The 21,735-nt window shown below is 37.6% G+C and overlaps 1 protein-coding gene across 2 annotated transcripts in view; it reads left to right on the top strand.

Annotated features, from left to right (window-relative positions):
• slc18a2 (solute carrier family 18 member 2) overlaps nucleotides 1–21,406 on the top strand; it is a 46,584-nt gene extending 25,178 nt beyond the window's left edge. For both annotated transcript variants that reach the window (XM_088086538.1, XM_042502757.2), the window contains 8 exons: nucleotides 2,927–2,987; nucleotides 4,168–4,263; nucleotides 7,736–7,814; nucleotides 10,268–10,319; nucleotides 12,385–12,448; nucleotides 12,535–12,654; nucleotides 14,079–14,212; nucleotides 16,312–21,406. In XM_088086538.1, coding sequence (XP_087942664.1) covers nucleotides 2,927–2,987; nucleotides 4,168–4,263; nucleotides 7,736–7,814; nucleotides 10,268–10,319; nucleotides 12,385–12,448; nucleotides 12,535–12,654; nucleotides 14,079–14,212; nucleotides 16,312–16,419 — 714 coding nt within the window. In that variant the 3' untranslated portion in view covers nucleotides 16,420–21,406. The remainder of the gene's footprint in view (nucleotides 1–2,926; nucleotides 2,988–4,167; nucleotides 4,264–7,735; nucleotides 7,815–10,267; nucleotides 10,320–12,384; nucleotides 12,449–12,534; nucleotides 12,655–14,078; nucleotides 14,213–16,311) is intronic.
• Nucleotides 21,407–21,735: the final 329 nt, after the last annotated feature.

Here is a 21,735-nt window from a genome sequence, read left to right as displayed (position 1 = left end):
TCTGCATAAAAACACTTTCCTGACCATTACGCAACATCATATCTCAGGAACAGAAGGGAAGCCCTAATAAGTGGCATGAATCTTTGGTGTCCACCTTAAAACTGAGCTGACTGTAGAGACCTTCTGTGCTACTAGGAACAGGATGTGTGTGAAGCATCCATGTTTTTATAGACATGGCTGTAAACTGTAAGTTCAACCTGACTGATGCATGTAGGCATACAATCACAAGGTGCTACTTTTAGTTTTTATTATTATTATTATAAGTTTTTGTAAATAAAAAGGTAACACTTTACAATAAGGTACACAAAAAAGAGTAGTAACTGAGGAACGAATGAGGAACTAATCATTACTTAATGATCCATTTTTGAGTAACTCTCAATCAAATGCCATACAGTAGCTAGCCATTACTTAAGGAACAACATGAGGAACCAATGAGGAACTAACCATAATAAGGTACACCAAAACTGAGAAGAACTAATGAGGAACGAATGAAGAACTAATCATAAGTTAATGGTCAGTTCTTGAGTGACTCCTCTCAGATGTCATACAGTAACTAATCATTAGTTAACAATTCATTAATTGATAATGACCGAAGGAACTGATGAGGAGCGAATGAGGAGCTAATTATTAGTTAATGGTCAGTGCTTGATTAACTCCCAATCAAATGTCATACAGTAACTAATCATTAGTTAATGAAAAGTTAATTTAGAAATGAGTGCAGTAACTAATAAGGGATGAATGAGGAGCTAATTATTAGTTAATGATCAATTCTTTGGTAACTCCTAAAATTAGTTGATTAGTAAAATGAGTGAGGGAACAAATGAGGAACAACCTAATAACCAATCAACCAATCTTCATTGGCCAAATGTAATCCTGCCAGCTCCTGCATACTGTGCAACAAAGAAGCCCAATAAGTATTACTTATAAATAATGAACAAATTAGCATCAATATATGCATGGTTGGAGGGAGCAGTGATCCTATTTGGGATCCCAGTGGCCTGAGAGTAGAAGCTACCCCTGAGCCCCTCAGCATCAGCCCGTGCACGGAACAGCATGGCAGAGAAAGGCATTTGGAATCCCAAGAAGAACAATTTGGAAAGAACCACAGCAAGTGTTTAGTCCTGCTATGTCTACTTCAGCATTTCCCCAGATGCAGAGATGGATGCAGAAATTGTCTTGTGCATTTATGTGGTCTGGATCAAAGCTAGTATTTATCCTCTTTACCTAGATGTTTGCACTGATAGTTTGACAAACCTCAAAAGTTCCACAAAAAACTAAAAAGTAAAACATAAAGTGAAATATCATACTGAGTAGTTAGAGAGTACTGAATCATTACTTAATTATTACTTGACCGTTAAATTCAATTTAATATTCAATTCAATTTTAATTACAAAGCCCATTATCACAAAACACAGTTTGCCTCAGAAGGCTTTACAGTATATGACATCCCACTGCCCCTTAGACCTTCACATTGTCTGGGGGGGGTAGAAACCTCAGGAACAGAGATCCCTCTTCCAGGAAGGACAGACATGCAATAGATGTCGTAAATAACAATTACATTACAGTAATGACAAAAAGGAAAGAGAAAGAGAGAGAGTGGGGAAGAGAGGGGAAGAGGGGGAGAAAAGCACAGCAATAATGGTAACAATAGCATATCATATAACAATAGTGATAGACATAAAATTGCTAAATGCACTCTTTGATAGCCTGTGATGTTACGTTGTAAATATCTTAGGTGTTGTTAAGAGTCCCATGCGTATATTAATAGGGTAGGCCTGATGCATAATATTGGCAGTAGAAGGTCGCATCGAGCAGGATCACGGCATCTTCGCAACCAAGGCCCACAACACAGGCGAGCTGGAGGTAAAACATCAGTGCAGTCACAGCACAGGTATTGTGGCAATACCACAAAAACAAGCAGAGGAAAGGATGACTGAGGATTGCAAATCTCATCTGCCCTCAGCAACAAACAAAATGGCTACCCCTGCTTTATACAGGAAGTTATCATCTAAGCGAAAGCTATCAAAATAAAAGCCCTAAATTTAAAGAAAATCTCTTTGGACATCCATATATGTTACTCATTTGTTAAATCTGTTACATCACCAATATCACAATCATGTTCAAATCAGAGACAACTTTAGTCACGGCTAAACATAATAAAAATAAGTTATTATCACCACAGTATTAAATTGACATACATACAGGAACAGTTAGTTCCTCATTCGTTCCTTATCAGTACCCTAAGTCATTATCAATCAATGAATTAACTAATGATTAGTTACTGTATGGCATTTGATTGGGAGTTACTCAAGAACTGACCATTAACTGAGGCGCCTGGTGGCTTGGTGGATACAGTGGGCGCCCCATGTACAGAGGCTGTGTCCTCACCGCAATGGCTGTGGGTTTGATTCCAGCCTCGGCCCTTTATGCATGTCACCCCCTCTCTCTCTCTCTCCCCTTCACCCTTGACCTTTCCTATCCAATTAAAGGCAAAAAAGCCCCAAAAAATAATCTTTAAAAAAAAAAAATAACTGACCATTAACTAATGGTTAATTTCTCATTGGTTCCTCAATAGTTCCCTATTAAGTAATGATTTGCTGCTATATGACATTTGAGGAGTTAAACATTTGGGAGTTTGTGCATCCAATGGTATTTTATTATTAAATATGGTTACAAACATTGTTCGCGATTGTATTCAGTCAATGCTATGACACCCAAACCATACATTTGTTTTCAAAGATTATATTTCAGATTATTCAGTTTGTGTGCAAACGTACAAAATAAGTAGATTTTTTCTCTCTATGTAGTCAAAAGCAGATTGTGTTGAGATTTATAGCTTGAATCTTTAACAGTAGGTTTGGTTAAGAACGACAGTATACAATTTTTGTTTTATAGAATGTTACTATTGTGTCTGTGTCCTTCACAGAGTCAGAAGGGGACCCCACTGCTGACACTAATGAAGGATCCATACATTCTTATCGCAGCAGGTAAGAAAATAGAGTAGATGTATAGAAACCGAAGCTCAGCCCACTTAGAGGTATCCATGGGATATTGCCTTTCATATTGGACACACACAGATACGTACCAAGATGAGAAAAAAAGGGCCACACTCAACTTTAACCAATACCACCAAAAAAAGTGTATCAATAAGTCAAGTCAAGTCAAGTAAATTTTATTTATAAAGCCCATTATCACAAAACACGGTTTGCCTCAGAGGGCTTTACAGTGTACGACATCCCTCTGCCCTTAGACCCTCACATCACCAAGGAAAAACTCCCGAAAAAAAAGAACCCCTGTAATGGGGAAAGAAAACAAAAAAGTAAGAAACCTCAGGAAGAGTGGCAGAGGATGATGAGGAATCCTTTTCCCTCCAGGAGGGACAGATGTGCAAAAGATGTCGTAAATAACAATTGAAATACAATCATGACAAAAAAGGAGAGAGAAAGAGAGAGGGGAAGACAGGGGGGAGAGAGGCACAGCAACAATGGAAACAGATGCATGTCATATTACAATAATGATAGGTGTAAAATTTCTAAATGCACTCTATGATAATATTGTGGGTGATAATAAGAGTCCCATGCATATATTGAGTAGTAAGTAAGTGGTATTGGAGTAAGTATATTGGAGTAAGTAACAAGCTTCTCTGTCCACAAAAGAAAAAGTTGAAACCAACAGGCTTGCACTTCCTCCTTTTCTTACAGTCGGCCATTTTAGTTAAAAAAAAAAAAAAAAGGGTGTTTGTCCCTAACTGCAGTAAACTTGGGGGATGGTAGGAACCTCAGGAAGAGCGACTGAGGAGGGATCCCTCTTCCAGGACGGACAGACGTACAATAGATGTCATAAATAACAATTAAATTACAGTAATGAAATAACAGAGGGAGAAAGAGAGAGGGGGGGAGAGAGGGAGAGAGGAGGAGAGATGGTCAGGGGAGCTGTCACCAGATTAAAAAAAATCCACAAAATTTAGAGGCATCTTTTCAGGCTCAGCGGCTAGGAATTAGTGTCACTATATGATACTCTTAAGTAGGGTAATACGAATGTATGTGTTCTTGTGTGAGCTGGCCTTTCCCATCATGTCTCCATGACTGTCACTGCAACAAAGAGCAAATAAGGACCAAAGAACAAAAACAGACCCTAAATGACACTGACACTCATTGTTTTGCCCAGGTGCCATTTGTTTTGGAAATATGGCCATTGCCATGATGGAGCCAACACTGCCGATCTGGATGATGGAGACCATGTGTGCCAGGAAATGGCAGCTAGGTATTTTCAAAGCTCTGTTCAGCACTCACTCCCAAAAAAAACATTACAGACACACATTATATGTTGTTACAACACTGAAATGCTCATGAAAAAAACAGTCCTAAAAATGCACACATAAGTAAGAGGACACACACAAACTACAGTATTTTCTGTTTTTTCTAATGAGCATGTGTACATTTAATTATTGTTGTTCAATTATTATTGTTATTATAACTGTTGTTATGTTTACTAGGTCATAGTAAAATGTGGTGTTGAAAAAGACTAAGTTATACCAAGAGGTGTTTATAATTTTTGGTTCTTTCCATTTGCATCCATGAGTGGTGCAGATTATTAGAAACAAGCTCTGAATATAGTACAGTGCGGCAAAGCACCACCTCTTTGACCTTGTTGCTATAACATACTTTTAAGTAACACCTCTATGGCAGTGTTCACAAAAACTGACCAATAAAGGACCACACTGGGTTTCTGCATTGTTAAGCCCCTTCATTAGAAATAATATCTAGACTTTATGTACTGTCAACCATTTCCCAAAGTACTTCAGAACTTCTGATTAGTTTCCATTCTCTCCAGAACTTCCATTCAATTTAAAATCACCCTGAAAAAACTTGAAATAATAATGTTTCAGTAATCCATCAGGGGGAAATTATTTATTAAAACACCTAAAACCCTATTACATCAACCATATTGCAATTAGGAACAGTAATCTTTTCTTGAAGTAACAAATGCATGGACTAGTTTTCCTGTATTGTTTTAAGACATGATGTACCTGATTTTTGCAATGTTATGCAGGTGTAAAAAGGTAGTCCTTGAGGTTGTTTTATATGGGAGATAAAGGACATATTTGATGAAATATGACTCCGAGATTAGGGCTGCAACAATGAATCGATAAAATCGATTATTATAGATTATTAAATGTGTTGGCAAAGAATAAAATTGTCCATTCATAATGTCGTGCGATTATTATGTCACTCGCTGTGTTGCAGAACTGTTTATGTCACATGCAGGTGGGAGAAGCCAGTGTTTTGAAGAGGCATGGCAGAGGTAGAGAGAATGTTTCCTATGAAAACTTCAAAAGTTTGGGAACACTTCACATTATGCAAAACAAGGAAGTTCGTGAGCTCCAAAATATGCAAAAGTGACACGGCATGGGAGCTTGATGGTTATGCAGCATCTAAAACAAAAGTGAAAGTGAGGAGGAAGAGAGCTTTACGGCAAGGCAAGGCCCGTTTCACATAGCACACGTCAGGTACGCAAGATGTCATCCTCACCGTACTGCAGTGTGTTTCATGCTTGTGCTGTTCACATGTGCAGCGTTGTTGCAATGTCACTGCTGTGTCACGGCCCGCTGCTATTAGTACTGTATTTTCATATATACATACATACATATATACATTTTCCAGTCATTTATGAATTTGTGGAGCTCCTACACAGCTGACAACCTGGTCCTGTAAATGTTTCAAATTAAAATGCATTGTATCGGCAACTGATAGCATTCTGTCTACAGAGACACTGTCAGAGGGCTTTTGTTTTGAAAGGGAAGCAGGGAGGTTAGAGTAAAACAGATGTCTTTGTATTTCCTCATCTCTGTGACCGAGAGAGACTTTTAAACTGCAGTAAAAAGGGATATAGAGTCAATATAATAATCAAAACATCATATTTACTGTCTGTTTCTGCTGACAAAAGCAGATGTCACGCATAAAAAATCATCAAGCCACCGTTTCTGCTCAGGTGAGCAGCAATTGTCAGCATGCTCCAGACAGTGATCCTGGAGGCCACCTAGAGAACCTATGAGTTTCAGGGTTATTTATGGCCAAGTACAATAACATCAGCTTTTTTTATTCTTAGTTGAACATTAGTAAATTGATAATTATCCAGGTTTTTATGTCATTTGTGCATGCTTGAAGTTTAGTTAATCTATTGGTTTGTTTGGGCTAGATTGATGGATTTAATTGGGTATCATCTGCATAACAAAGAAAGTTTATGGGGTGCTTCCATTAATATTGCCTACAGAAATCACATATAAGGTGAATTGAAAACACAGATGCCTCAGCTTTAGTTTGTTATTGAATTTAATAAAACTATTCAGTGAATCTAATGTTATATTGTCATTGCACAGTATTTTTTACCCTCACTCAAAAAAAACTCATGTAATCATACAATCCTGAGAAGTCTCGGGATGTAAACACTCACATGTCATAAACATGGGAATCCATTTGATAAGAACTCCCCATCAGCCTGCACCTAGTTTAGGTTTGGGCTTAAAGGCATTTTAAGCCACTTTTGAAGAAGTGAGAGATTCAAATTATCTACAATCAAATCAAGCAAACTAGGATATCTCTGCAAAGAAACAGCCCGGGATGCAATCTGGTTCACCAGTTGGTTTCTTTCTTGCACCCAGGCATAAGCCTTCCAGGTAAGGCTGAGCGGTGTGATATAACGATATTTGGAGTATCTTCCATCCTCTCAGTCATAATACCAGTCTATAGTCTTCAGCCAGTGTGTAATATTAAAAAATGCATGCTGTCCAAGCCTCTCTCCACAAAGGTTCTGTTGCTGTTATTACATTGTTACCAGTAGCGTTTCAATATGGTCATTTTGTGGTGTATCTTGCACTCGCGACAGTTCCACCTGTCTGCATATCAGGCTGACACGGCCAGTGCCGTCTGGTGGTGTATAATAACAACACAGTCGGTTTTGTCCAGCAGCATTCTCAGGTGATGCCATCCAGAAGTGTATCATGCGCAAGTGAAAGGTGCCTTTTTGGCATTAGGATCGTGCACAGAAAGCACTGTCAAAGCGCCGGTATTTTACAAGTTCGGAATGAGAAAGGGCTACCATATCCTAAGTCAAAATCAACACCAAACGCCCTCAGAAAGGCTACCTTAAAAAAATGTTTAAAAAACTTTGCATTTTTGAAAAAAAAAAAAACTTCTCAAAATTTACAAGAAAGTAGAGGAGTAGATACAGAAAACCCTAACTGCAGAAACATGTATTTAAAAAACCCTTTATGCAAAAATGCATTGTCATTGGCTCTTAGGGTTGATGATGAGTTTCTATAGATACTATGTTATAACTTTCACAAAATTTTATCATCAGTCTTTGCTCCAAAATTTTTCCTGTTTCATTTACAAATTGTACATACATTTTATTTTCTAGTGACTTGCCATAGTGGAAAAGTGTCACTCCTCTGTCCTGCAAGATATTTTCTATACAGAGGCCTCCTGCAGTCTTTGGTCTTATTAGTTTGTTCCAGTACATTGTATATGAAGTCTAGGTCAGATAAAAAGGGATGAGAGGAGAACAGGATATTAGGGTGTCATGTGCTGGCAGGTGAAAAGCACAAGTCTTCATTACAGACAATGGAAGATGTACAGCAGCTCAGTGATTAGGCGCTGATAGAGATCTGCTTATCTTGGAAAGCCTGCCCACACCTTCAGTCTCTCATCTGTCTGTGTGTGTGTCTGTGGCCCAGGCGTCGCTTTCTTACCAGCATCCATCTCCTACCTTATTGGAACCAACATCTTCGGCACATTGGCACACAGGATGGGGAGGTAGGGAAAGAAATTATCGTTATCTTTCCTCTCTCTCTCTCACCCCACCACCTCACCCCTCTCTCTCTCTGTCTCTGTCTCTGTGGATGTGATATCTGTTTCCGCTCCTCTAAATGAGTTTTCAGTGTTTTTAATGTTTGTGAGGCTGGCTTTATTGAAGCCTAGATGATAAAGATTATATACAGTGTGGGGGGAATAATGCATGTGTGATATGTGTCTTGTGAGAGAGAAGAAAGAGAAAGTGAGAATGTATGAATGGATATTATGTGAATAGTTTCATAGACTATGAAATTGAATAAATAACCATATTGCTTTAATAGAGCCATTACAGGGCTCTATACATCTTTATAAATTTGAGTTTTTGGAGCCTTGATGTGTATGTGATTTACTCCATGTAATGAAGTGAAATGGAGCAAATCAGTATTGTAGGGTCGGTTTTCAAACACCTAATTATAATGCACTTAATGGCTGCTTCTGATGTAACAAATACACTTTAGTCCTTCCCTACTACTTTTGGATCTTTGGGAATATTTCTTATTCACATCAAGTTTTGCCAAGAAAACTGCAGTAGATTGAAATAAAGCATACATTCAAAAACCAAAAGCAAAACTTATCGCCCGATGAGTATTGTCTCCCTATTCACACGTTATTATTTTAAAGAAAAGTAAAATGAAGAGTGAAAACAGTGGGTCTCATTCATGAAATGTTAGTGAATTTGTTTACACATAAAACAACTTCGTACTAAAAACCTACACTGCATTCATAAATGCTGCAAAAACTCTGATTTGATCATAGGCACATGTGTATGTTCACGAATGCCAATCAAGCGTAAATTAACAGCACGCCCCCACTACGCAGCAATTGGCCTACATCCCCGCCCATAAATAGCTACATAAGGAGGTGAAAGTTACTATGGATAGGTGCATCCTGTCCACCTGTGAACATGCCACAAAGAAAGAAAGAGAGAGAGAGAGAAAAACTTAATAAGAGGTTATTTGGGGTGAAGTGAAATTGAGAAAAAAGAATTAATTTTCTTCTGTTAGTAGTGGTGTGACGGTTCTGGGCTGAGCCGAGCTGTAATTTTTCACTATTCCTTCGGGCTCGATTTAATCTTTATTTATTTTATCTACTTTCATGAAACTGCTGTGAAAGGTCTTGTGCTAAAATGGAACTTTGGCAGGAGTTTGAATGGACTGGGAGAAAGAGAAAGGAGAGAAAGACAGAGGGGGGAGAGAGAGAGAGAAAGTGACGGAGAAAGGAGGGCTGCAAGATGACTTGGTTGGCAGTGATTGTTTCTGCCTCCTCAGCAGTGGGAGAGATGTGCGTAATACGCAGCAGATAGTAGTTATCATCATCTGCACACTGCATCACCATAGATCGCCTTGCATACTAGATGCATTGAGGAGTGCAGCCTGCTTTAATGTACTTAGTTAAATATGCTAACTGATGACTAATTATCTTAATATGTAATATTTCTAGTCTTTTGTCATGTCTAACCTACACGTTGAGTATTGTGAACATGAGAGAGCACAATACAACTTAAAATTGTAATTTCTAATAATGAGTAAGTAAGTAATATTTATGTGCATTTGATATTACAAGCGCTATGAGCAGTCAGAGGCAGCTGTCGATTCTGTTAGTACCTACGAAAAGATCAAAGCTAATAACATGAATGAATGATGAATGCCGAAATAGGCGTAAATTTTCATTCTGTGAACAATTTACACACAAATTCATTCTGCTCACGTTTTATGAAAGAAACCCGCATGTGTAAAATCAACTTTCCGGCAAACAGGTTTCATTGTTGTCACAGTATAATTTCATATTCACTCACCAATTAAGGTCACTTTTCACAAAAAATGTGTGAAATTGTGTGAGTTTTTTTCCCCACTGTTCTACTGGAAACATTTGACCAAATCCAGAACTTATTGGTGTTTCTTACACAGAGGGTATCATATGAACTTAGTAGGTGAAGTAGATATTGGGCTGTATTGCCTGAAAGAAAAGGGGAATATTTGGAATGGTGAGTGGACTTTTGGCAATATCTTCTGGTAATTCATAATGGCGATATCCTGTTACAATAATACACTAATGGTCCTTCCCTGTTTCCTTCTTGTCATAACCCCACCATCACATTACCCCCACGATATTTAAAAAAGATGAACATGTCAAGGACTGGCAAAAAAAAGCACACCTTGTGAATAGGGTTATGTCACCTAGACTGTTCATTCCCAGCCGTTGAGCAATGTCTTTGTAACTGTGTTTACCTAAAAAAAACTTTGATTTACAGTGTGTCATGATGAGTGATGAGGTATAGGTTAATATTTAATCTATGTAGATAAGTATATAACATACAAACAAATTCACATCCGGCGCTGAGAGATTATTGTAGTTGATCAGCGTAAACGTGTTTCGGATTTGATACCACTGACCACATCTTCCCTTTCTTACAGATGGCTTTGTGCTCTCATTGGAATAACTGTGGTTGGAATCAGTGTAATATGTGTAAGTATGAGAGAGACAACTACACCATTTGTGTGAGTTCAGTTCAATTTTATTTTATTTATACAACCCAATATCACATATCCTCTGGGGCAGACAGGCGTTCAATACAGAACAGATCATCAAAAAAAATACAGTAACTAATATGAGGGAGAGTGACAGAGATGCACAGCAAGAACAATAATAAGTATAAGATAGTGTATATATATATATATATATAGTAGTAATAGTAGGGGTCGAGCAGCACAACAGCATCGGTGCACCTTTTCTGCCCTTTGACGACAGGTCCCGATCTGACGAGTGACGGGTGCACTGTCTCCTATAATGAAATATTACCTTCAATTATCGACAGAGTGACACTGAAAGAAAAAAAAAAAATTTCAGGCATTCAGCTATATGAATGGCAAAAGTATATGTTAAGGGGAGAATTGAGAAAGATATACAACCTACACAACTTAAAATAAGTATATGAATAAGTATTGTTCACTAAACACCGGTCATGTTTTGGAAATTTGCATAGCCAAGATACAGTTGCCTATTCACCAAATTACTATGAAGACAAATTCTACATTCTTGATTAAATTACACAATATAAGACATACAAAAGACCTACGTTAAAAGTTAAAACAATCAAAATGTCAAAACAGTCGGTGATGGTGCCTCAAATTGACTCAATTGACTGTTGCAACACAAGAAGAAAAAACACACTGAAAACAGTAGCACAACCTACTGGCAGAGTTAATGTCTCCCGGCAAAGCACCCACGGCCCATGACTCAGGCACAGAGATGAGGGAGCACAAAGGCTCTAGAGAAGAAGCCGAGTTGGTAATGTGTACGAACGAGACATGAACGTTTGCAAATACAGAGAGCTCTGTAAGATATGACGAGTCTGAACCATTTAGAACTTTGCAAGTGAAAAAAAAGGATTTTAAATTCAATTCTGGATTTTACAGGGGGGCAGTGCTGAGAAGCTAAAACAGGAGAAATATGATATCTTTTCTTGGTTCTCTTCAGCACACATGCTGCAGCATTCTGGATCAGTTGGAGCCTTTAGGGACTTGCAATAATCAAGGCTAGAAGTAATAAATGTGTGTACTAGTTTTTCTACATCTTTTTAAAACAGGATATGCCTACTTTTTGCAATATTATGTTAAAAGGAAGACGGTCCTTGAAGTTTGTCTTATATGAGAGTTAAAGAATGAGTCCTAATCTAATACTACTCTGAGGTTCCTTACGGTGGTGCTGGGGTAAGGCCAGGGCAATGCCATCGAGAGAAACTCTCTTTAGATAGAGATTTCCTGAGGTGTTTGGGGCCAAATACAATAACGTATGTTATGTCTGAGTTTAACATCACAAAATTGCATCCAGGTTTTTTTTAATCCAATAAATGCTTGAAGTTTAGTTAACTGTCTTCTTCTGGCTTGATGGATAGATAAAACTAGGTAGAATTTGCATAGCAATGAAAGTTTACAGAGTGATTTTACTGATGTTGCCTAAGGGAAGTGGATATTTGAGCAAAGGTGGGTTTGACATAGAGCAGAAAGTTGCTATTAAAAAAAATGAATTCCTAAGAAGACTCATAGGGTGCATAATACTATCTTTATGCACATTTTAAGATTCATCAGTCCAGAAATATTTTTTTCATTCAAATTCATCTGCCGGTAGAAACACAACAGTAAATCTACTACAAATGGATGTGAACTGCTATATCATGCACACTTGGTATTAAAGGTTTATTTTCTCAAAACTAGTACCTCTTAGTACTTTAAGTACTACAAAGAATTGAGAGGGTTAAAAATGGGATTTTGCTCTTAGAGTTTCAAGGGTAAAATATAGACATCCAGACTGTCAAAATCGTCATGACTTTCAATTGGGTCAGTAGCTATCATAACTCCTCAAATCTCAGTCCAGTGTCCATGGGAATCTGTGTTCACATGGATTTAAACACTATAATAAAGAAGCTGCCAGCATCTGTTTGTCGTTTACACTCCCATGAAACACAAAGGAATAAATTCAAACTGAACAAACAAATATATATGCATTTTCTGATATGTCTGTCTGTTTCTAGGTTCCATTTGCCAGTAACATCTATGGTCTGATAATTCCAAACTTCGGTGTTGGTTTTGCTATTGGTGAGTCTGTTAAATTTAGTACTATGCTAAACAAGTATGTATCCCAATGAGCATGCAAGACCTTTATTGTTTGTGGTATGTTACAGGCATGGTGGACTCCTCTATGATGCCTATAATGGGCTACTTGGTGGACTTACGGCATGTGTCTGTGTATGGAAGTGTGTATGCCATTGCTGATGTGGCTTTCTGCATGGGATTTGCTTTAGGTAAGTAGGAATTGAAAAACTTTGGCAATATTATAGGCTATAAAACTACAGGTAATGATGTGTCTAAAGTGAATTTGAACTGCAGCAGAGTGAGTCTAATATGAAGAAGTCTTTGGCTCATCTTGTTTGTCCAAATTAAATTTTTGTGTCATGGTAGATGGTTGAATGTAGATTTATTTGCCTTCTTTTAAACAAAGTTGAAAAAATTACATTTGTCCTTGATCCGACTACATCTTTGGAGTTGAAGGATGAGTTGATTAAAATCACTAGCTAATTCCATTCGGTTGTTTGGGCATGTTGCTGCTGGAGGCATCATTCAATTCCTGCAATTCCTTTAATTTGTATATGAGTCTTCTGTCCTTATGACTCCCAACATTGTCCACCCATTCAGTGCAACAGCCTAAATCGGTAGGAACAAAGGTCTTTGAAATCTTGTCAGTGGTTTCTTCTCTTTCTATATCTCTCGCTTATTCGGTCGCTCTTTCAAACTCGGTACAGATGTGTTTTTGTATTGGTGTTTTTGTGCAGCTTGGAAGGAGACAGATGGTAATAACACAGTAGAATGTATTTTTATTTGTCATTTTTTCTAAAACATAAGCTTAATGGTGACGTGTCATTGCATTTTGTCAGTCAAGGAGCTGAAATGACTGCGTTCACCCGGGTGTTGTGTTCCCATCAATGCCAGTTGGAGTTGGAGGCAATAAAAACCTGTGTCTACTGCAAAGTCGTTTGACCTGGGTGTCAATGCGGATTTTACGCAATATCATTGTATTAAAAAGCCAGATGTTAGTAGGTGTTAGCTGGTTTTTGTGCAGTGGGAATGAGGCTTTAGTCATCATTTGCCTCCAAATGTGCCTCCAACTATTGATCATGTACTTGCTGTCTAAAGCAATGTTACCATGACATTAATTCATCAGGTGGCTTGTGCAAGCAAGTATATGTTTCAATGCAATAATGCTATAACCCCAACAAAACAGGTACAACAAAATGTTACCTTACATTCATGTTACATTCAGGTTTTTAAAATGACCTTATATATTTAACCTAATATAACCATATTTTTCTGAGCAGATTATCAGTCAATTAATCAACCAATATTTATCTCTATAGCCCTTTACAATTACCAAAAAGGAACCCAAAGTGCTTTACAGCAGTATCAGAAATAACAGTGCAGATAAACAGTGTAAATAACAATAAAACAAACAAACCATAAAACAATACATAAAAAAGATTGTTACCCTGTTATTACCATTTATCAATGAGATTACCTTGATACCCTGAGATGTTTAAATTACCACAAATAATAATTATTTTCATTGTTCCAAAATATGTGTTTTATTAACCCACGTTTACAAGTATGTCCGTACAGAGCTGCAATGCACAGCAAACTAAAGCAGTATTTGATGTGTCCTGGGTTAACATAGGTCCATCTATCGGAGGATCCATAGCTGAGAGTATTGGCTTCCCCTGGCTGATGACCATCATTGGAATAGTGGACATCTTGTTTGCTCCGCTCTGCCTCTTCCTTAGGAATCCACCGGGACAAGAAGAGAAAATTGTAAGATTCAAAACACACATAAATACCCATCACCCAAATCTTACATAAATACGTGACAAGACATATGATAGCCCTGAAAGGCAAGGTCAGCAAACACGATTTGGAGATGTTCTAGTTTGGGTGGCTTGGAAGTGTTTGGGTGGATAATGAGTAGTTGTATTCCCAGCGCTATTTTTTTTTACATTGCCTTTAAGACTGAATGGTGTTGCTTTAACATGTAATTCACTAGGCCCAAAAAGACATCAACTCTCTCATGTTTTATAGACTTTAGTGAACGGAGAAATAAAAAAATGAATAACCTCACTTGACATCAGTGGGCTGCATGCAAATCTCAAATCTGCATGCGTGTGACTGAACCTCTTCATGCTGCAGCTCCATCCCTCTGCTTTAAGAACCATTTGTTTGTCTTCATGCTGCATCGGCCATCATTCATCACCTCTCTTCTCCATTACATTCTGTTTGTATTTACCGCCATGTATTGGTCCTCTCTGCCATTGCCTTCCATCTGCATTTGCCCCTTTTACTCTAGTTTTAATTAGGTATGATCTGATCTGTCAGATCAAGAGCAGTCCAATTCTGTTGGGCATCAATCCATATTAAAAACTATAATATTTTCTGTTCTGGTTCTGTCATTTGCTGCAGTAAGCTTATTTTGATTCATTGCTAATACATAACACATGCTGCATGTGCTTTACAGTAAATGCATTTGAATGTGAGGGTAGTGTTTGGGGAGAGTCACCACAATTGTAACATTTTGACTTTTCACTCTTTTACTCAGAGACTGTTTCTGTAATATTTCCAGGCAATCAACCTACATGTGTCTGCTGAACTCAGAGTGCATGGTGTTTAGAGACGCCATTGTGTAACTGTGCGCTGAGCCCTGAGGATTCGACATAGCAACACTCCAAATCACTTTAGCCACACAGTCCATTTACATTTGCATTTATTGTCAAACAACCATCAGACAAGTTTTATATATATGTATATATATATATATATATATAAGTTCAGTAAACAAGCTGTGCTTGCAAATCTGGCAGTTAAAAACAGAACAGGTGTGCTACAAATGAGCCACCAGACACAAACCATGCTTTGAGTGCGCATAACATGTGAAAAGTGTGCTAATTGATGGAGAACAGATGCATGCAGACAGCCGTGTGGACTTTAGCACCACAACATAAAAACATCAAGTTATATTTGGAAAATAGCCCTGGATCTTAGTTTCTACTTAGTTTGTGTTGTGGATATTAACATATTGGCATTCAATACTATGACATTTTCATGATATTTTAATGATATACTATACTGTGGCCTTTTTGAGTCCTAAATGACATACTTTCCTAGGCATTTTTGTTATTTTAGCAAATGACATACAATGCTTTTACATTTTTATGGTTTTATTGAAGAACATAGTATACGTCATGTTTTTATTATTTCTTATTTACAGTATATATCATATTTTGACATTTTTATGATTTTCAATGACAGACAGTTTTATGATATTTTTAGAAACATACTATACCCTAACATTTGTATGATTTATTAAAATGACATTCTATACAATAAAGATGTTAATGAAATACCATACAATATAATAATATTATTAAATTATTATTAAATAATATACCATGACTTTAACTTTTTTTAATGACTTACCCTACTATGACATTTTAATGAATTTTTAATGATATACTATACAATGACTGGTTTTCCAGCTGCTGTTGCAGGATGAATCTTGTTGATATTTCGTAGAGATGTTTCCTACTATACTGGCCGCTTGCCAACATGATGACGGAAATGATGACTGAAATGCTTTACATTGAAGGCAACTCTCCTTAAGTCCTCTACTCCTTGTAGAATTTCTATGTGATAATGTATCTGTTATGTGATTCCCATTCAAGACAATCTTGTCTGCTTTACCTTGTAAATAAGGACTTCAAACCTGTTTTGAAATGCAAAATTATGGGTTGTAAAAATGCAACGAAAATGTGTGATTAATTGCATTTAATTATTGAAATTCAGCGATTAATCAAGAATTTTTTAAAATTGTTTTGACATGCAGTGGCAGAAACAACACTTTCCTACAATTGTCTTCTCAGGCCATTTTGATGGACACCAACTGCTCGATGAAGACAAGGTCCTACTCCACACAGGGGACGTACTACCAGGGTGAAAACATGGATCCAGAATATGACGATTATGATTAACAGGACACCAACCATGCAGGTTAACCCTACAAAGGATCTATTTTGTTGTATAAAAAAAAAAAAAAAGGAACACAGAAGAAAAAAAGCAGCAATGAAAGAAAACAGCCAAGATATTTCCATGTGAATGTCTAGCGTTTGTTCTTCACTGTTCTGTGTCCTCTTAGCAGTTGTACTGGAGCAAACCAAAGTTGTTCTTGATCTGTGGTTGCATTGTGTGAGAGATATTTTTTAGCCAACAGCCTTATTAAGTAGAGAGATGTGTCAGAAAGCACATTGGAGGCAGGAGGAGGGTGCTAAGCAACAGGTAAGCTTTGCTGGTTTATTTTGGATACAAATCTGTTTGGATCTCTGTGTCAGCCATTAAAAGTCTCATTTCTATCTCCTATACGTCCATGAAACTGTCTAGAGTGTTATTACCAGTTCTTGTGCAGTTATTATATTGGCTTGTTGAGTAAAAGACGTTGTTTGTTTAATGTCCAGGGAAATGTGTTGCTCTGGTTTATGGCCCTTATTTGCATTGATGCAGTTCCAATAGTTCATAATTAGAACTTCCCCAGCCCAACACAACACAACACATTTGAGCTGCTAAAGAAAAGGATGAGAAATGTATTCGAAAACACACTAAAGATACATGATATCCTCCTCAGACCAGAACCTACAGAACCCTCCATGGCATGAGGTCATTCATGGCAACTTTGAGGAAACGATCATGTAAAGCTGCTGTTCAAGATGTTTTCTGGTTTGTTTGTTTGTTTTTAGAGACCCCATGCCATATTAGTGTGTAAATGTATACTATTATTTTTGTTTAACATGTTTTCCCACATGGTACTTAATAGTTCCATGTGGACGTAACGGGTCGTCCGCCAGCATATGATACCAACACCACGGGTTCTGTCCAAGCACGTTCTCAGCTGACACGTTCCAGCTGGATGTGAAAAGTCATACACCAAGCACTGACAGAGTGGCACTATATGACGAGTTCAATTTACGAACGGTCTAGTTTGTGCCAGAGTGCACTCTGACATTCACTCAGAGTGATTGTCTCCAAATGCACCCTCTTGAAAGGAACGTTCAGGGATTTCAGTTTGTCATTTTAAATTAGTATCAACTGACAGCTGACCTTTGATTGGCTTTATCCATATTATGTGATATGGATCAGGGATTAACTACACCCAAATCAACTCAGCTTCAGGAAACTGTGAAAAAACTAGAATGACATATCTCAAGTTTGGATTGGAGCTAATGTTTGATCATTGATGCTTTTTATTACACAATTAAGACCCGAAATTACATATTAAGACAGTTTTTTGTGTTTTGGGTTCCAAGTGACTGTAATATTCTTTTGTCCTTTGAGGGGGGTTACTGTAATTTAATGTGGAGCAGGTTGAGCCAAATGCAGGGGATAGTTGGCAGCAGGAACTCAGAAGATCACTTTATTTTAAGAAAACAGGAACTGAACATCTCATGACCAAATCAAGAATCCAACAAAGACTGAAGTGAAAACCAGGACTAACTAGACTGGTGAGGGGATGAAGTGCAGGTGGGGATAAAAGGCAGAGAGCTCAGGAGAGGGGAATACTGTGATGAGGCAGAAGAACAGGCAGAGAGCTGATTGGCTGAGAGAAACTGAGGAGCAGAGAAGGACTAACGAGGCTGATGAGACAGGTGTGACAGAGAGAAGGCAGGAAACAGGAAGTAATACAAGACATGACACGTGGATATTTCCTTCAAAATAAATCAGACAGAAAAACCTGACGAAAGTCCAAAACAACAGAATGTTAACAAAAATTTGAGATCATGACACACCAGGCGGGTTTCCATTACAGATTTGCTGAAAACGTATATTTTCAAAATGTCTATAAAACACAGTTGCGAAATGACTGAGTTTCTACTGAGTGATGTTCTGCGACTTCTTCTCTGGTGATAACATTACAAGAAGCATGGTGATGGATGTTCAAAACATTAGTAGCTTTATCTACCACACTAGCCGTCATTATTTCCAGTCCACGGCCAGGTAGGCGAGCTATGGAGCCATAATGTAAAGGCGAGCCCCTTATACGTGGGAGTGGCCACATATGAGGTATTTCTGGGAGATGATAGTCCACAATTTCACAGAGGAATTGTGGATTCAAAACTTCCACATGATCCGCTCAACTTTTGAAGAGATATGTGATACAATAACAGTTCTTGTAGCTCCTGCTGCATCACGAGGAAGCCAGTTCCTACTGACAAGCTCATAGCCGTAGCATCATGTGACCTGGAAAAGACTAAAAAGGGTTTCCATTGCAGTTTTGCAAAATATGGCTTTTTCAAATGGCCTGAAAAACCATGCATTTTTCAAATTAACATGTTTCCATTAGGCATTAGGCATTTTATATTCACAATTTTAATTTGCAATTTTTCAATTTGAGGGTTAATGGAAACCTGCCTATTGATTTGTTAAAAAATATCAGTGATGACATAAGTAGCTGGTGGTCACATGTTCTTAGTAGACGGCCAAGGCTGGTATCAGGCCCAGCAGTTTTACTCTCATTGCCTCTCCGGAGGGTACCTCTCACATCTGCTTTGGACACTTACAGTGGTTGGTCCTCTGGAGGTGAGGCAGGCTGACAGCTGACTCTTTGCTGAGGAGTCCAAAGCAACTGGGGGGTGTGATTCTGCCCAGAGCCATCATTAATGTTATTACTAACAGAAAAGGTCCGTTATCACAGTGACAAGTGTTTAGTAGTTGGGTTTTAGTAAGTTTTCCTTTGCTAGTATATATATATATATATTTGCTAGTGTATATATGAACAGTACAGTCAACTCATAATTCACTCATAATGGCCTTCATCAATATGTATTAATAATTAATTTCTGTAAATTATTAATTTCTGTTGTCATTTCAGTCGTACTGTAACATATAAAGATATGGAGTTCAACATGGTAGCCTGGTCTATCTGTCATTGCTGCTGTGCTTACCCAGTTAGCAGGAAACATTCTCACAACACTTCGCAAGTTGCAATAATGTTTTAAAGCAAACATTTTAATTGAATGTTCAAAAAACGTTTAAAGATGTTTATCATTTCAAATAATGTTCCCTTAAGGTTAAATGCTGTCTAAGACGTAACGGCTTTCACTGCAACATTTACATTAAGAACATGTTATTGAGGACTGAGATTATAAAACTTTTTAAAAAATAAAATTTTCCCGTAATGTGATGTTAACAAAATAAAAATGACAATTTTAACATTTTTATGATGTTTATATAAAATGTTACTCTAACTTTAAGAAAAACATTCTGGGCAGTAAAAGAAAACATGCTGCTAAATATATTACTAAATTGCATTGTACCAATCTCAGAACATTTTCAGAACCAGACTCAGTTTGATAAACCAAATCCACCAGCACGGAAGCTCAGCAGTGCACTGCTGTAGATGGGGCCACAGGAAAATGTATTTTAGCCACCTTAAAAGATCAATACTCAAAGTGTATATGTGCTGTGTTGGAATATTTTCTTTGCTTTACCATACACGCTACCTGATAGAGACAGTGGTAGACCAGCAACGCCCGTGTCCTGCAGAGTGAAATCACCATTTTAATCAGTGAAATCTGGCTGTGATATAATGTATTTAGTGTCAGTAACGGCAAGGTAAAGTGGTGAACCCATTGTAAATATAGCATACATTTAAATTAATACTGATGTATTAACCAATGGAGGCAGCATTCACTCAGTGCCATTTGATTTTATAAACGTGATGCAGGGGGGTTCTATCCAGAAGTTAGTGATTAAACATTGTGATTCTGTTTATTCCTTTAAGTACAGGTAACATTAGGTATGCGTGCCAATTATTCATCCTATCGAAAACATAAAATACAAAAAAATCTGATTGTTTGCACCATAGCTGTGTTAGTGTGGTGGAAAAGCATCTCAAACTATGTTTTTGTCATACTTTGAAAAAACTAGAATGACATATTTCAAGTTTGGATTGGAGCTAATGTTTGATCATTGATGCTTTTCATTACACATGTAAGACCCTAAATTAAAAATTAAGAAAATTTTAACTGAACCACAGGCTTGGACCAAAATGCAGACTCAGACACAGGTGGAAAAAAATTAACAGTTCTTTAATAGCAAAAATCAGATAGGTACACAGAAGATCCAAAAATACTCATGCAGATATACAAAATCAGCAGGCAAAATGCAGAGTTCAAAAGCACAAAAAGGCCAAAATGTCAAAAGGCTCACAAAACTCACACAGAGAGTGCTAGGACACTGACACAGTATCAAGCTGAACTGGCCCGGAATGAAGGGAAGACAGAGACTGTATACTAAGAGGGAGGAGAGACAATTAGACACAGGTGCAACACATTAAGGTTGGGCAGGTAATCACACAGGGGCAGGAAGTGCAGGATCTGAAATGAGACAAGATGTGAGTGTCAAAATAAAACAGGAAGTACAACACAAGGGGAACAAAAAAAGGCAACTTAACTGACAGGATGACACATGACAGTTTGGGGTCTCTAATGGGACATTCAGATGCAGTATTTTTATCCTTCTAATAATCCACCCAATTGTTCTTCATTTCAAAATGTCCCACTGAGGCATTCCTATTACGTTTTTTTTTTTCATAGACAATAATGACCATTTGTAGATCATGATTTAATTGTATTGCATCCTATGCTACCTGCCCTGTCCTGGGAGCCCATGTTTACTTAAAAACCACTATCCATCATGTGGATTGGTTCAGTATAGCTGATGCCTCTTGTTATCAGAGACTAAACTTTGCCTGAAGAGTATTTTGTATTTTGTGTGTTGATGCAGTTATTGTACAACCATAAATGAAACTCTCTTGAATAACTGGACAATGTGGCGCTCTCGACTTACAAAAATGGACAGTAAAACTCAATTTATCATGTGAGATGGTATATCAGGTGATTCAAAAAGCAATATTTTGCAAATCTGCAATTGAAACACCTTTTGTCTTTTCTAGGTCACATGATGCTATGGCTGTGTGCTTATCAGTAGGAACTGGCTCCCTCATGACGCAGCAGGAGCTACAAGAGGTGTAGCGGATCGTCCAGAAGTTTTGAATCCACAATTCCTCTGTGAAATCATGTACTATCACCTCATAGATGGCCACTCCCACGTATAAGGGGTTTGCCTTTTCATTATGGCTCCACAGTCATCTCGCAATTGTGTTTTATCAATATTTGGAAAATATTGCTTAAGTTTTGCACAAATCTGTCATATGAACTCATGCAGGAGCATATATTTCCTCTTAAGATCAGTAGTATCAATTCTTTGTATTTTAACTGCAAAAGCAACACTTAATC

Source organism: Plectropomus leopardus, chromosome 13 (genome assembly GCF_026936395.1).
Source record: "Plectropomus leopardus strain MGB_pleo_1.0 chromosome 13, ASM2693639v1, whole genome shotgun sequence".
NCBI lineage: Eukaryota > Metazoa > Chordata > Actinopteri > Perciformes > Serranidae > Plectropomus > Plectropomus leopardus.
This window is presented reverse-complemented; position numbering and strand designations above follow the sequence as displayed.